The 17,786-nt window shown below is 33.9% G+C and overlaps 1 protein-coding gene across 2 annotated transcripts in view; it reads right to left on the reverse strand.

The window, feature by feature from the left end:
* Window positions 1–17,514, reverse strand: part of Rab23 (RAS oncogene family member Rab23) — a 35,113-nt gene extending 17,599 nt beyond the window's left edge. Inside the window, exons 1-2 of one of the 2 annotated variants that reach the window (XM_088261480.1) lie at window positions 17,004–17,514; window positions 11,021–11,212 (exon numbers count right to left, since the gene is read on the reverse strand). In XM_088261480.1, coding sequence (XP_088117606.1) covers window positions 11,021–11,053 — 33 coding nt within the window. In that variant the 5' untranslated portion in view covers window positions 11,054–11,212; window positions 17,004–17,514. Of the gene's footprint in view, window positions 1–11,020; window positions 11,217–17,003 lie in introns of both variants that reach the window. The other variant, XM_088261479.1, reaches the window with a different exon arrangement.
* Window positions 17,515–17,786: the final 272 nt, after the last annotated feature.

Genomic DNA, 17,786 nt, shown 5'->3' on the forward strand with positions numbered 1-17,786 from the left:
AAGCGCAAACTATGTATTGTAACTGTTCCGAAACACAGTTAGGTCTGCGAAATGTTCGGTCGTTTAAATAGAACATGGCTGTTTGCATTTGGTGACAGGTTAATGTTTTAAATGATATACGAGTATGTATATTGCACATTTTATGTTTTTATTAATTTCGCGTTTAGAATAAACATATGATTCATGTCTATTATTGATTTTTGAATAATTTGACACCGTGGCGTAGTTGAGTAGACGTTCGACCGCGAAACTGGCGTCGCGGATTCGATTCCCGCCAATTGCAAAGTAAATTTAGGAGAGATTTATTTTAAACTAGTCTGGGTGTTTGTGATATATATTTTTCACATATTATTTTTTTAAAGGTAAATCCTTCCCTATCCTTTTTATCTTACTTGCAGATAAATCATTGAACATTTTACAAAACAAATTGGAAGTTTTATTGTATTTTACAAAAAAAATGTTTATTTAAACAATGTATTTATGTTAGTAGTACATATACCGTCAGTGTGAAAACCTGCCCTCATGTTTTAAGTTGCCAAGCCTGCGCGGCGCGCTGTCATAGTTTTTGCGAGGAATGTGTACTGAAGTTTTCAGAAAAGATTTTCAATACTACTTTGAATCATATGTACTACTTAGAATATATATTTTTTAAATTCTTACTTTTTACGATATGGAATATAACGTCCAATTTGATTTTTTTAACGTCCAATTTGATTTTAAAATGCCTAATTTGAATAAAAACGTCTTGTTTGTTTAAAAACGTATTATTTGATTAAAAACCTCTTATTTAATTAAAAACGTCTTATTTGATCAAAAACGTCTTATTTGATTAAAAACGTCTTATTTGATTTGTCAGGCGTCCAATTTGGTTGAAAATGTCGTATTTGATTTGTAAGGCGTCCAATTATATTTATAAGGTGTCCAAATTCGTTCTACGTTTTTGTAAAACGTGTAGTTTGAAGTCAACAACCTGTAAAACGCGGGGCAGAAGCGTTATAACTGACTTCCATGTATCATAAAATATAATACAAATAAGAAAATAAAATGAAAATGAAATATTGGAAATAACAAAGTGAAAATTCTGGAGAGATGTGAGGTGATCAACTCGCTGAAAATCGCAAGAAATTCGTCTGTATTACCAATCTGTATAAATTTAAAAAGCTTATTATTTATCGTCTCAATTATTTTATACAATATGACTCTTTCTCTTTGATTGCATTAATGTCTATAAAGATGCATACTCGTATACTAAATTACGTTTATGGTCGGGAGAATTAGAATAACGGAACGTGATCAATAAATTTTGCCATTTCTCGCATAATTCTCTTAGGTTTTATTTGATTTTTTTATATATTATATCTTATATAACCAATTTTCTGTCTGAAAATGAATTATACAATCATATTACCCAATTACACATATGTTAAACCTTTGGTAAGCGGGCGTGAAACGTCATTTGATGGATTTGTTTTTATAATATTATAGAACGTGTACGACTCTTTACGAAGTTGTTTTTTTTCTACTTAAGGCTCAGTATTCGTTTGGTCGTATCTTAATTTTCTCTAAATCCAGGTAACATTTTACGTGAATGATTTTTTTCCTTAAAATGCCATTTATGCATTGAAAAAATAAGTTTTTCTTCGAAATATTTTTTTCTTCTGTATAATATAATATAAATTTACATTTTTTTATAAAATTTAATACAATTTCAATACATTTTTACGTAATACAATCTTATAATTTTAGTTGCGTTGAGCCTTTCCAAAAAAGAGACTGAGCTCTTGTGCTTGGAGAGGGATTTTCCTTATTTTTTGTTTGTTCATAGTATCATGTTATACCTACATATAAAAATTTATACATATTACAGGGAAACATATATCGCTCACTCCTTTCAACAACGTCATATATCAAAAATCGTCAATTTTCAGTTGTGCATGTTTTCGGAATGCCCAGAAAATGTACTATATCCCAGCAAAAGCGGCATATTTTTAACTTAATATTTATATATTACATGCGCGTATAGATACAAAGCACGCCACGTACTAACAATACACAGAAACATTTGTGTATTGGTGATTTTATCCCGGATTTTTCCAGAAATTATTTATTTTGTCGCTTCAAATGAATAACTTTATATAATAATACCGTAGAACGTGGGTACTTGAACTTTGATGTGTTGCTTGAGCCTAATACAAAAAATATATAAAAATCGTATCGATCGAAGTATCGTGTCACCTGTCAGGGAAACAATGAATCATGTCGATACGTTCATTATTGTAGACCAAATATAGATCTTTTAAATCTTTTTTTGTACTGGGCTCAAGTAACACATCAAAGTTCAAGTAGCCCCGTTCTACGTTACTTTTATGTAATACATATTACGGAGGAATACAGTAATTCTGAGCCCGTATCTATTATATTTTATATTGATATTCCCATTTTAAAAGTCGAGTTGTAGTAAATACATATTACTGCAGGGGAAGGTTAATTTGAGATAAAAGACATATCTTTTTATATGAAAGAAGATGAGAGGGAGCATCACAGTGGTTTAAGCGATCATGGATGCCTATGTAGAACGCACGCTACTGACTGTAACAGCTTGTTGCATGTTTACGTATACAGAGTCTGCACGCATGCCGACGGTTGGACACACCGCCACGTGAACGGCTCATTAAGCGGTAATAAAATACGTGTGGGATTTATTATTTGATAAATCTTCTCTCTTATTATCATGAGAACCTATTGATTTTTGCGGAGGATGGAATTAGAAAACATTAAAAACATTATTATAATGCAATACATACATCAGTAAATGTAGCTATATCCACAAATGTACATTGTGTGTACATGTAAGTGGTTTAACTATTGTAAGTTTTTTGCTATTACCGAATTAATATTTTGTTATGGTTAAAAGTACATTAGGTAATAGGCGTTTTAAACAAACGAGTAATGATGTAACAAACAATTTATTAAGTAATAACATTTTGAGTGTGTCCAAATACTTGTTTACTAATCACGATTATCTCAAATTATAGGAGTTATTTATCATATTACTTTTTCTTATCTCAGTATAGATGAAGAAGAATATGGAAGTCTGGAAGTTGTTCATCTCGCCAATAGAAGTCACTAGTGAAAATTCTAGTGATTCTTGTATAATGTTTTAAAATTGGATCATAAATATATATAGTACTTCCAAGAATTTGAGTAGTATGGTTATCAATCATGGGTAGAATTGGTGAATGTTACAGCATGTTTGGTAAAAGTTTTTTTTTGGTTTGCCAGTCACGATGTGCCTTTCTGCCAACATTTTATTTCAATCAATCAAACCCCTCATCCGCACCCAATGGTGCATAGGGCACTGCATCATATAACCGCAGTGTTATATTGATCGTTAACACATGAAGGAAAGGAGATCAGTCCTCCGCTTCAGGTACCAGTCCAGGGTATAATTGAATAAATATTAACGTGAAAAAATCACTTTTATTATTAAACCCACCATAGGAATCGAACCCGGGACCTCCAGAACGGTTGCCGAGCGTGCTGATAAATACATTTTATTTATATACATAAGATAAGAAAGTACTTTACCAGGGAGCATTAGAATACTCGAACCAACCTAACCTGTCCGAACTTTTACTTTCCACTATATCACATCCCTAGAACTAGTACCTACCGACACTCGCTTTTCATAAAAGGAAATAAAAACTTCACGAAAGTGGAAATCTACAATAGCAAGAGTGTACTGAGCGTGTGGCCGCGCAGGTCGTTTACCTAATCCCCGTTACGGGCAGTTTGGAAACTGAGATAAATGATAATAAAATTGATATTTTTAAAGTACCTACTTACACAATTCGCTCACTCCTTTCAAGAACGTCATAAATCAAAAATCGACAATTTTCAGTTGTGCATGTTTTCGGAATGCCCAGAAAATGTACTGTATCCTAGCAAAAGAGGCATATTTTTAACTTAATATTTACCCGCTACAGGGCAGAAAATGTTGTTTTTGCATTTTGAAGAAAAGGTATTGTTTAATTATTTTTTAAATATACTAAATATTTTTCAAATGGAGAAAAAACATTCAGATTTTACCTTAAAAGATCTGTTGCACAGTAAAAAGTTCAATAAGTGGCTTGATATTTATTTTAATATAATGTGTTAAATTTTCAAACTTTAAAAACGTTCTCCTGAAAAAACAAGTGAGTGAGCGAATTGTCAAATTGACTTCTTCATGGCGACAAGATTATATTTAATAACGTAACGTTATTATACCGTTATATTTTAACTCTGTATGTGCGGCAATTGATTTTTTAAATTTATATGAAGAGTCAATAATACACGAAAAAATTAAGTATGAATATTTACAACATTTTAAGTGTGTCCAAATACTTGTTCACAAAATCTGGATTATCTCCAATTATAGGAGTTATTTTCATATTATATTAAAATAAAAAATTAAAATCATAATCATAGTCTAATACGCAAATTATGTACCTACCTACCCAAATGATTGCTTGATTTTTAGCGTTGATAAATGAAGTCATGACTATTAGAATATTTCGTGGGTATACTGGCAAAAAACGTTAAACCTAAAATCCCTGTTTGAATTATCCCTATTCAAAGCTTTTCGCCTGAATAAAAGTAATTCAACCATATCCGGTCCCGAGGTGGAGCATACCACAAATAAAAGCAGTCCACAAATAAAATACCCGCAAGTAAACTTAATGTTGAATTTTAATTACTTTTAAAACCACATAAATACGACATTTCAAACTACTTAGTGTATTTTGCCAGTTTATAGAAATATTGAAAACTGTACAGTACTGCATCATTCTTCTTCTTCTTCAAACCCTTATCCGCACCCCAATGTTGCATAGGGCACTGCATCATATAAACGCAGTGTTATCTGGATCGTTAACACATGAAGGAAAGGTGGTCAGCCCTCCGCTTCAGGTACCAGTCCAGGGTGTATTTTAATAAATATTAGAGTGAAATAATCACTTATATTCATTTGACGCTCCCTGAAAATCGAATCCGGGACCTCCAGAACGATTGCCGAGCGTGCTAACAATTACACCACGGAGGCAGATAAATACATTTTATTTATATACATAAGATAAGAAAGTACGGTAGCAGAGCATGCTGACCATTACACTACGGAGGCGGACTGCATCATTACCTAAGTCAAAATTGCATATTTTCGAGTTAACGTTTTTTGCCAGTACACCCACGATTTATAAAATGTAAATAAGCTTTGTGGTATTTTCATTGTGAAATATTTAATGTTAGATTAGGCATGTGGATACGGTGAGACGGCCAATCTGAGTTTCGTTAATCGCTCGAATCGCCGGCCCGAATGCTACTTCAATAATCGCCATTGTCACTCGAGACTCGCGTAATGATGCAAATATTCCATTCCGACCAGTCCTTGAGAGACTGATTAATATTTCGTTCATGATTGAACGACGACTGGGAATTTAACACGGGAATTTAACACATTTTATGCGAGCGCGGAGCAAATACAGTGATGCCTCGTACGTACCCATTCGGGGATCCAAAAGAAATAATCTGAGAAGGTACTTTATGGAAAGAAATACATATCGCTCGCTCCTTTCAAGAACGTCATAAATCAAAAAACGTTAATTTTCAGTTGTGCGTGTTTTCGGAGTTCCTAGAAAATGTACTACATTCCATAAAAAGAGCCATATGTTTAACTTAATATTTACCCGCTACAGGGCAGAAAGTGTTGTTTTTGCATTTTGAAGAAAAGGTATTGTTTAATTATTTTTTAAAATAAACTAAATATTTTTCAAATGGAGAAAAAACCTTCAGGTTTTACTTAAAAAGATGTGTTGCACAGTAAAAAGTTCAGTAAGTGGCTTGATATTTATTTTTAATACATTGTATTATATTTTTAAACTTTAAAAACGTTCTCCTGAAAAATCAAGTTTTTTTTTATTTATGACGTTCTTGAAAGGAGTGAGCGATATATAATATGTAGTGATTAGTCATATTTTCTTATTTTGTTTTTACCTTATGTTTTTTTTATATTTTCTCATTTGTTATATTTTCTTTTTTTATATTTTCTCATTTGTTTATTTTAAATATGCTTCTTACCTTATGTTTTTCTCATTTATTTCTTTTAAATATGCTTCTTTTGCCTATTTATTATACCTGTTTGTTTTTTCATATTTTGCCATGTATTTGTATTAGTTTTGGTTATTTAAAAAAAAAAACTTTATTATTTGTGTTCCAGTCTTGTTAACCTTAATCCCATGTCCCAAAATGAGAAATAGAAATTACTTATCGGGAATATTATATCGCTCACTCCTTTCAAGAACGTCATAAATCAAAAAACGTTAATTTTCAGTTGTGCGTGTTTTCGGAGTTCCCAGAAAATGTACTACATTCCATAAAAAGAGCCATATGTTTAACTTAATATTTACCCGCTACAGGGCAGAAAGTGTTGTTTTTGCATTTTGAAGAAAAGGTATTGTTTAATTATTTTTTAAATATACTAAATATTTTTCAAATGGAGAAAAAAACCTTTAGGTTTTACCTAAAAAGATCTGTTGCACAGTAAAAAGTTCAATGAGTGGCTTGATATTTATTTTTAATACATTTTATTATATTTTTAAACTTTAAAAACGTTCTCCTGAAAAATCAAGTTTTTTGATTTATGACGTTCTTGAAAGGAGTGAGCGATATGTAAATATGTGACTTATGTATGTAATATGTTTTGAAAAAAAATAAATTAAAATACTAAAGGCCCCATAGGGCGTTTGTGCACTACACGGAATTTTACCGTCCGGCACTTCAGTTCACGCTAATCTGTCGTAGTCGCTTTTATTTTTCAAAACCGGACTGCCGGACGGTAAAATTCCGTGTAGTGCACAAGCGGCTTTACATGTACGATAAATCGCAATTTAATCTTCTTTGGCCTAGTATTCGTTAAGTCACAACTTAATTTTCTCTAAATCCAAGTAACATTAAACGTATTTTTTTGTTTAAAACACCGTTTTTTCAATTGAAAAGTATAAGTTTTACTTCGAAATACATATATGGTTTTTAAAAGAAGTGTTATTGAAAGGTAAGGAGAGAATGAGGAGAAAAAACGATAAAAATATTTTTTCAAGATAATTTTTTTTTTAAATAATTTCGATATACATATATTCAGAAAAAAATGTGTACAGAGACACTGGCTTCTCAGCAGTCGATTGCATACTGAATTGTATGTTTGCAAGTACCCCCTTAACATTGTAATAAATCAATTAACTTATGAATCTGTATGGTAGGCATTACTTTTACTTTTCATTTAGCCTGTATAAAATGGACGCCACTGTATATGTTATTTGCGATTAAGTTATTAAAAATATGTTATTTTCCCAAGAATGACATAAAAATATCATTCTCAATACGGTGAACGCTATTATGTCTACGTTTAGAAACCTAATGACGTATTTTTCGAGTTTCTACGTTTATTTAACGCATAAAATCCCGAGTTTATCCGTGTTTTGAATCCGCGTATCAAGTTTATTGAGCCATAAAATAATGTAACTGTCTTTTCGCACAGCAATAATACTAATGCACAAATTCTATACACGTTTTTCACATCATTAGCAGTATCTACATGATACGTTTGTTACGAGCAGAGTCGAAACAAGGAGTGAATTTCCTCCGATGACAAATTTGCAACGTAAAAGAATATTAATTTTGACATCTTAACATGGATGCAGAAAAATATGGAAGTCTGGGCATTTACAGGGCTTACGACCGTCATGGGCTGGTTTAAGTGATCACTTTACACGCGTGTAACATTCACCAATTCTATGCATGATTAACAAGCACATTACTCAAATTTTTGAAACTTCTTATTATATATTGATCAAACTCGAAACACAGTGTGCGATAGTTCTTCTTCATCTATGTTGAGATGTAAAAAATATTGTAAAAAATAATCCCAATTGAAGATAATCCAGATTTGTGATAAGTATTTGGACATACTCAAAATGTTACAAGTTAAGATATATAGCGGTTTTTTTTTTCAAACTTTAATTCAAAAGTATCCAATAGTTAATTTGTACAACCCTCTCTTATTTCTTAGGTGCCATTTTTTATAATAATTGTAATCTATTTTTCAAATTTAAAGTACCTATTATAAAATATTTTTATAAGACCATAAGACCTAGGTCTCAAGCGTTCAAATCACAACTGGACGACTGTTCACACTCATTTTTTTAATATAAATTGGAATTTGACTTTTTTTTAAATATGTATATATTGAAAAAATATTTTTATAATTTTTAACTCATCACCTTTTAATAACACTTTTCTTTTCGAAAAATAAGTTACGATTTATCATTTATTGGGCCTTAATACATATAATTAATATATGTATTACATATTCATCACAATAATATTTAGTAAAAAAATACCGATGTAAGATAAGATTTTGATGCACAGAAAAACCATTTCATCAAAAAAAAAATTAAATTTCTTTAATGTTATCCGCAGATACTTTGTGGCACATTTTATAAACTTTATAAAATTAAATAACTTTGTTATAACCACTTTTTTGTTGATACAATTTAACCTACAGGTTTCGAGAAGAACCTTGTCATCATCAGGGTTTATTTTAATTCAAAAACATCAAAATATTCTCACCAAAAAAAAACTTCCACACACTCCGTAAAAATCCTAAATGTTATTTTTATTATTCATTGCATAGCAATCCCAAATAAGAACTAATGGAATCACCAAAAAACAGTATGAAGCTGCGCATACGTAAAGTGGAGAACACACACAAAAAACTACTGTGAGAAATTTTAGGAACAGAAATTGGAAAAATATCAAAAATAAGACTGTTACTTAAATGTAATTGATAATTAATAATATTTCAATTTTGTTTTATGGCTTTTTTAATTTCCAAAATCTCTAAATTATGCAATGAGTTTTTATTCGAGTGTAGTATTTCAATGCCATTTTTAAAATTAAAAGAATGATTGTTATTTTTTAAGAAAACTGAACTAATTTTATAAACGAGTAAGATTCCGTATAAAAATAAATGATTTGAAACAGCACTTTCTAAGCGACGATCATCAATCTTCTCGCAACATCTTCCATTCACGCCTTGCTATACGAATAATACGGAGCAATATAGACTAGCAACTGCCGGCATACGAAGAAAGTATGGTAGACGGTCTAATTAGAATATGTAACATATAATATGTAGGTATTAGATACGATCATTGTGACGTCATAACTGGCAATCGCATTTAGCGAATGATGCTGGAATTAATGGTAAGTTAGATAGGTACGCATGACATTGGAGATAATTAAAATCTATAAAAGTGTCTGGTTGTGGTCCCGTGGTTAGTGTCGCGGACTCTTAAGTTAAAGTTTCTCAGTTCGAATCCACTCTATCAAAATCCGATAGCTATTTCTAATCATGAGCCGCTTAGGCTCACGGAAAAAGTATGAAGTTCAAATATTTGTGTAAATAATAAAAACACAATAATTAAATATATATATATATATATATATATATATATATATATATATATATATATATATATATATATATATATATATATATATATATATATATATATATATATATATATATATATATATATATATATATATATATATATATATATATATATATATATATTTATTTATATATTTATTAAAATAGATATACATATTTGTGTTATTTATGTTACATAGTTAAATTTTAGTGAATGTTTCGAATTTGAACAACATATTTAGATGTTCCAAGAATTTGAGTAGTGTGGTTGTACGGGTAGAATTTGTGAATGTTACACGTGTGTGAAGTGATAACTTAAACCAGCCTATGACGGCCCCGTAAAAGCCCAGACTTCCATTTCTTCTCCATCTATGTTGAGATGTCAAAAAATAGTATAAAATTTTACATATTTAGATGTCAGCTAAGCAATTTTAATTATTGCTGGCAACAAGCACATAATAACGCTAGATTTAAAAGACACAAACCTTCTTCTTATACGAGCAAGTTGATAAATAAAAATTTTCACACAATTATCAGGCCTATTCATGGCGCAGTTTCGTGTACCTGCATACAACATTACAATAGTCTGTTAATGTACTCGCGAGCTTTCTCACACAGTTGTTAGATTCATCCGCAGTAAGAGCGTTTGTGCACTACACGGAATTTTACCATCCGGCAGTCCGGTTTTGAAAAATTAAAACGACTACGACAGTTTGGCGTGATCGAATTTACGCGCACCGTGATCACGCACCGATCAAGAGCACCGATCCGAAGAAAGATGGCCAAAAGCACAAGCCAATCCAAGCCAATCAATCAATAAAATTTTATTAAATCAACAGCCATCAATAAAAATAATATACAATATAAGGAGCCGATAATGAGACTTATTACTGATTTCACATTTTATACAACAATATATAATATGTATATAATATCTATTACATACTTACATATTATTAATATAAAATATGTAACTATGTAATAAACACACACACACACACACACACACACACACTCACACACACACACACACACACACACACACACACACACCCTCACACACTTCACACATGCACGTTTTCTCTCAGAAATACGTGTTCATTTGCTAGATCTATACTAAATATTTTGTAATAATCTTCATGCTTCTATGGTTAACTATAATTGGCTTGTTTAATGTATATCTTTAAATGTTTTGTTTTACCAAATATGTGTTGCCGTTATTAACCTAAATAAATTAATAAAAAAATAAAAAAATAGACAAACAACAAAAATTCTCAAATTGGATCAAACTGAAATTCCGGTTTTCAGGTTTCCTTTTCAGTTTTTGGAAATAGTAAAAATACTATTTAGCTCAAAATAAAATGTGTTTGCCTGATGTGGCGTGTGGTGTGTTGTATTAGTGTATTTTATGTTAGAGTAAAGAGTGTGCAAGGCCTAGAGTTATAGTCGTGAATTATACCTAAGCCGAGTTCCGATGTTAGGAGCAGTGTTTACCTTTAGCGCGATCTCCAACTCTTCTTCCCTCATGACTGCCTGGTAGCTGCTGGCGGCTGCCGGCCTGCCTGGTGCCTCTCGTTAGTTCCCGGTGTCTCGGTGCTACCGACTGTTGCAGATCTCGTGTGAATAACACTACATTGTTTTGTACATCCGTTCTTAATGCAATTCGTGACGGCTTATCACTCAACACTTCCTGAAAAAGCACATCGGGTCAATTCTCAAATTGTTGGATAATATATCCACAATAAAACAAGGTTCTTGTTGGATTGAATTCTATATTTATTTATGTATATCTTAATACGTGACGCGTTTCGTCTTCTTAGGACATTATTAAACACGTGAAACACGTAAATCCAGTGTTATAAATTATAATTATAAATAATGTCCTAAGAAGACGAAACGCGTCACGTATTAAGATATACATAAATGAATGTAGAATTCAATCCAATGAAAACCTTGTTTTATTTTGGATATATTACCCAACAATTTAATATGGAATTTTACCAACTGTCTGCAGTTACAATAAATCAATTCTCAAAGTCTAACTAAATAGAAAATTTATTTATTGAAAAAAAATATTATAATGGCTATTTTCACTGTCCGCCTCCGTAGTGTAATGGTCAGCACTCTCGGCTACCGTTCTGGAGATCCCGGGTTCGATTCCCAAGGGGGGTAAAATAAATATAAGTGATTTTTTCACTGTAATATTTATTCAATATTATTACCCTGGATTGGTACCTGAAGCGGAGGGCTGATCACCTTTCCTTCATGTGTAAACGATCAAGATAACACTGCGTTTATATGACGCAGTGCCCTATGCATCATTGGGGTGCGGATAAGGGTTTTATTTTTTATATATTATTTTCACTGTATATCGCATACTAGCTACCGTCCCCGGGTTCGATTCCCAGGGGGGATCAAACAAATAGAAGTGATTTTTCACTCTAATGCAGCGGTCGGAGAACTTTTTTTACTTATGTATTAATTTTTAAATCATCTCACAGATTTTTTTGAGTCTACTAAGTTGTATTTTATTAACAAAAACACATAAATTTTGACAATTGTTTCGCCTATTTATAGCATTTTCAAGTGAATGTTTCAAACATTCGTTTATTAATTTTTTATGTGTTTTTGTTAATAAAATATAACTTCTTCTTCTTCTTCTTCTTCTCCGTCTTAATCCTCATTGCTGAGGGTTGTGACCCTTGCAGAAGCAATGACTCTTCTCCAGTTATCCCTTGACTGCGCTGCACGTAGCGCTCCAACCACTGAGGTGCCTGCTGCTGCCTTAATTTGATCGGTCCATCGTGTGGGGGATCTTCCTCTCCCTCTCTTTCCCTCCAGGCTACCGATCACAACTAGGCGTTCCAGGCTATCCTCGTTGCCACGCGCAACGTGTCCAAAGAACTGGAGAATCCGTCGGGTACAGATATTGGCCAGAGACAAGCCATCCAAGCGTAGTTCCTGGCGAATGGACTCATTGGTGCGTCTAGCTGTCCATGGAATTCGGAGCATGCGCCTCCAACACCACATTTCGAAGGCATCAATTTTTCTCCTTTCTGCTGCTTTTATAGTCCATGTTTCAGCAGCATAGAGAAAAATGGAGTGGACCAAGCTCCTGACAAGCTTCATCTTGGTGTTGTTACTCACACCCCGGTCTTTCCAAATTTTGTCTAGCTTAGACATGGCACTTTTGGCGATGGCGATACGACGTCTAATCTCTCCTTCACAAGTTCCTTCATTGCTGATTTGAGATCCAAGGAACTGGAACTCGTTTATTATCTCTAAACCTTCCAGTGAGTTCCCGAGATCACCAAACTTCTTAGATCGATCTATGATCATGATCTTGGTCTTGCTTTGGTTAATCTCTAGTCCCAGTGCCTTGCTCTCAATCTCTACTCGTTTAAGGAGATCTACCATCTCTTTTGGGTCTTTCGCCAGAAGTGTTGTGTCGTCCGCATATCGTATATTGGACAGCTTTACGCCACCAATGGACACTCCTCCATTCCATTCGTAGAGAGCCCTGCGCATGATGTATTCCCCATAGATATTAAACAGGTCAGGGGAGAGTATGCATCCCTGTCTTACACCTTTCTCAGTGGGGAAGCTTGCAGTGTTTATGCCATTGATTCTTACGATTGCCTTACTTTGGGCATAAAGTCCATGGATGAGTTTTATCAAATGGGATGGGACTCCCATCTCCATGAGTACTTTCCACAGATGTTCCCACTTCACGCAGTCGAAAGCTTTTTTGTAATCGATAAAGCATAAAACTGTTGGCGTCAGGAACTCTCGGCTTTTTTCGATCACTTGGCGGATGTTGAGGATCTGCTCTCTTGTTCCTCTTCCTTTCACAAAACCAGCTTGTTCCTTTGGTATTTGCCATCCAATGTAACTGTGTAATCGTGCTTTTAGAACATATAGCATTATCTTGCTGGTGTGAGAGATAAGTGCTATTGTCCTATAGTTTTCACACTTTTTGGATGAGCCTTTTTTGTGAAGAGGAATGAAAACAGATTCAGCCCATTCCTGAGGCCATGTTCCCGTTCTCCATATGAGGTTGCAGAGATCCAGCACTGTTTTTATGCCCTTATCCCCTAGTTCTTTTAGAAGCTCGGCCTGTATGCAGTCATTGCCGGGGGACTTGTTGCATTTTAGTTTTTTCAGTGCATTTCGAATCTCTTCTTCCAAAATGTCGGGTTCCATGGTTTGATTCTCAAAGGAAGGACTTCCTGCTGTTGAGGTCTCGGCATATAGTCCGGAGCAGTAACCTCGCCATCTCTCCAAGACGCTGCCAATGTCCGTCAGAACGCTTCCATTTTGGTCCTCTATTGCCCATGTCTGAGGTTTGAAGGCACGGGTTAAGAGTTTAACCTTTTGGAAAAGATCCTTTGTAGTGACGCTATTCGCTTTATCTTCTATCTCAGCACAGATATCCGAAATTTGTTTATTTTTGTCTCGTCGGCAATGTCTTTGTATATCTTTATTGAGCCTAGAGTATTCTTGTTTCGCTTCTGCAGATGAGGTTCCTTTTACTCTCATCGCTTTTCGCTTTGATATCATATCCCATGTGGGGTCTGATATCCAAGATTTCCTCTTTTCATTTCTCGGCTCCTGATATTTCATTGCAGTCTTGACAATTTTCTATTTGAGACTGTTCCAACGCTGTTCGACATTTTCTGAGGAGTTTACGTTGAAATCAGCGTCTTGTTTCCTGATATCTGTGCCAAAACATTTAATTGCTGGCTCATTGAGGTTTAAAGTTTTAAACTTATCCCTTTTTATAATTTTGAACTTGGCTCTGATTTGTGCAATCAGCAGATTATGATCAGAGCCGCAATCTGCACCAGGATAAGTTTTAACATTACTTACCGATGACCTCCAGCGGCTATTTATCATGATGTAATCAATCTGGTTGCGACATCTATCACCCGGTGATATCCATGTGTATAGGCGTCTGATGTGCTGTTTAAACCAAGTATTCATGATTGTCATTTTTTCTTCAATAGCAAATTGGATCAAACGTTCACCTCTATCATTTTGGGTGCCAATTCCATAATGGCCAACTGCACCTTCGAGGTAACTGTTTGATCCAACTTTTGCATTGAGATCACCAATAACCATTGTTATTTCTTTATTGGGTATTTGAAAATATAACTTAGTATACTCAAAAAATCTGTGTTTGATTTAAAAATAAATACATAAATTAAAATGAGTTCTACAAATTAAACGCCAAATCAATAAATAACTTTTTTGACCATTACCCCAAAAATATTTTTGCGTAAGTCGATATTACCCTTTCCCCATTTCGAAAAGAAGACAATCAATGTATATTTTAAATACACATTAATTATTGAATTAACTTACACAGAAAATAAAAAGTTATATGAAAATAGTATGTATGTAATAGACACACATACACACACCCTCTTACACACATTTTCTCTCATAAATACGTGTTCATTTGCTAGATCTACACTAAATATTTTGTACTAATCTTTATGTTTCTGTGGTTAACTATAATAGGCTTGTTTAATGCATATCATTTAATGTTTTGTTTAACATATCTTCTCTTGTTAACTTAATAAAAAAATAAAATAATAAAAAATAGATAAACAACATTATTCTCAAATTGGATCAAACTGAAATTCAGGTTTTCAGGTTTCCTTTTCAGTTTTTGGAGAAATCATGTTGCTTCATGTTTGATACTATTACTTCGAAATTGTAGACTTTTTTATACAAGAGCAATTTGAATACAGCCTTCGGCGTTTAATCGATTTCTGTTCTTCGTTATGTTCATTAGAGTGTAAAAACCTTGTTCACGAAGGTAGATTGTTGCAAATGGCAGCAACATTTTTTCCGCCTCCTCATGTGCAATTTTGAAAGCCTTCGTCGCTTTTGACAACCAAAAAGACGACAGATTTGCTTTTCTAAAAATGAAAAATATCCTTGTTACCCCAAATAATCTATTTTACCCCATTTGGGGTAATTTACACCGGTTCCCCGACCGCTGCTCTAATGTGTACTCAATATTACCCTGGACTGATACCTGAAGCGAGGAGCTGATCTCCTTTCCTTCATGTGTTAACGAATAAGATAACACTGCGTTTATGTAATGCAGTCCTCTATGCACCATCGGGTGTGGATAAGGGATTTATTTCATTGCAGGGGTAGGCAAAAAGGATGGAACGCCGCACTTGCCTGTCCGGACATACCTACATGATCCTAGCTTCCTCTACATCCATACATCATACATTCCCATAGACTTTTTATTACGTAGAATTTTTTAAACCACCAGATTTAGACTTCTGTTTGATTTGATAGTGTCATATTTTTACTAGCCGTGATCGTTCTGTTCTCCCGTTCACATTTGACGAATATACTCTCTTAGTCATTCTCTCGTAATCCATTCGCTCCACATGTCCCTGACTCTTCCTTCTCTTTACTCAAACCTATAATCATACCTAACTCAGCCTCACATGCCATTCTTATATGTTCAATTTGATTTTTCTTATACATCCCCATATATATAAAACGATTTCAACGAACTATCAATGATTCGCAAATCGAATTGCAGCAATTTAGTCAGTTGGCGATATATTGGATCATTACACATGGTTTTAGAAAATTTATGGCATTACAAAACATAGTTCTGACATGCTTCAGTCATGCTTCGTGCTTGCAGTACGAAATTCGTCAGGGTAAAAATCAAAATCTGCGGTACCAGGGGTCGCAAATATCGTAAATTTGATTCTTGGGGTCAAAACAACTAATGACGTCACGTTTGATGACGTTAAAAACTGTATTTTTTTCTTGCAATTTAAATATAGATAGTTTAATCCTTTGTATCTGTTTATTCCCTTGCAGAATAAAAAAATAGTAGTAAATATTAGTTTGTTTGTCAATAATAATAATTTTACATATAACGCGGTGGAACGGCGTTCTGGCAATTTTTTTCACGGATATATATTTTTTTTAATTTTCAAAATCATTTAGACTTGGGGTCAAAATGATAAAATATGGTATTGGAATGAACTATTTTTTTTAGTAAAAAGCTTGATATGAAGTGAGTTCAGTGACATTTTTTGCTTTAAAAAAGCCCTGATAATAATACGTGAAAACTGCCCATTGTGCAGAAAGAACAATATATTTTAGCTTGACATGTTTTTCAAATAGCTAAATAATAATAAAAATTAACGATTCGGCATACGTAAGTCTCTAGTCGTGATCTTTCTAGATTCTTATCAGTTTTGTGAATGCGAGAATAAATTACCAGTAAACACGATACTTGTGTTCTATTCTGTAAAAGACGCTGACTTGATTAACTGTGATACCAATATTTCGGTGTAATCACCCATGATTACCATAGGAATGTTGATAGGCGAACGGGATTTTTTATTAGACCGATGTATGGCCGTAAAACAAATTACGTTACATAGTAGGAGATAAAAGGAATGCATATACAACCGCAAATACGTACGCATGAAACTTTATCTCGCTCGTTAGATCGATAGTTCGATTCGAAGCAACAGGTACAACTGCGAGGGGCTGTACGTATTTTCTGCCATACTTTTGAGGATACGAAGCCTTACGATGTTTACGCGCTTTTATTTAGGGCACATGCGCCCTGCGGCTTTAAAAATACGAATTTGCCGAACTTTCCAGTCTTCACTGCACCAAACTTTCTATACGTTATACCGTTCACATGTTCCTACATCGGAACTCACACAACACCGGGTAAGAACTTCCGATTGGTTCAGCGCACCGCGATTCTCGGCGGACGGCGCAGAATGAGTAGGTATGAGATATCCCTCTACAGAAGAGCAGCCATTCGAGGCGATTTATCACGATTTATCGAAAAACCGAATATCGAGAGGACGGCTGACCAGTACACACGTTCACCACTGTCGGCTCTCCGGCGCGTACTGGAGAAGTAGAGAAGTTCCTGCCGCGCCGCGACAGGTGAGGCGGAGAAACGAGGGAACACAACAGGTAGATTAACAAACAAAAAATGGCGGTGTGTGCGTTCGATGTTGAACGTTGAGGCTACTCACACTCGCGCGAGTCGGCAAGCCCCTCTTCTGTCGTCTGTGTGAGAATGGATTAATGCGGATTTTAATCAAACAATCTTTAAAACGCGACAAAAGAAATGAACGAACGCTTCGCTTTTCCTCCGAACATTTCCACTTTATTATGGATATTTCAATACCTTTATTTGATTTGTTTATTGTAACTGCAGACAGCTGGTAGAATTCCATGTTGA

This window comes from Brachycentrus maculatus, unplaced genomic scaffold (genome assembly GCF_059751285.1).
Source record: "Brachycentrus maculatus isolate JH-2025_06_01 unplaced genomic scaffold, ASM5975128v1 h1tg000157l, whole genome shotgun sequence".
Lineage (NCBI taxonomy): Eukaryota > Metazoa > Arthropoda > Insecta > Trichoptera > Brachycentridae > Brachycentrus > Brachycentrus maculatus.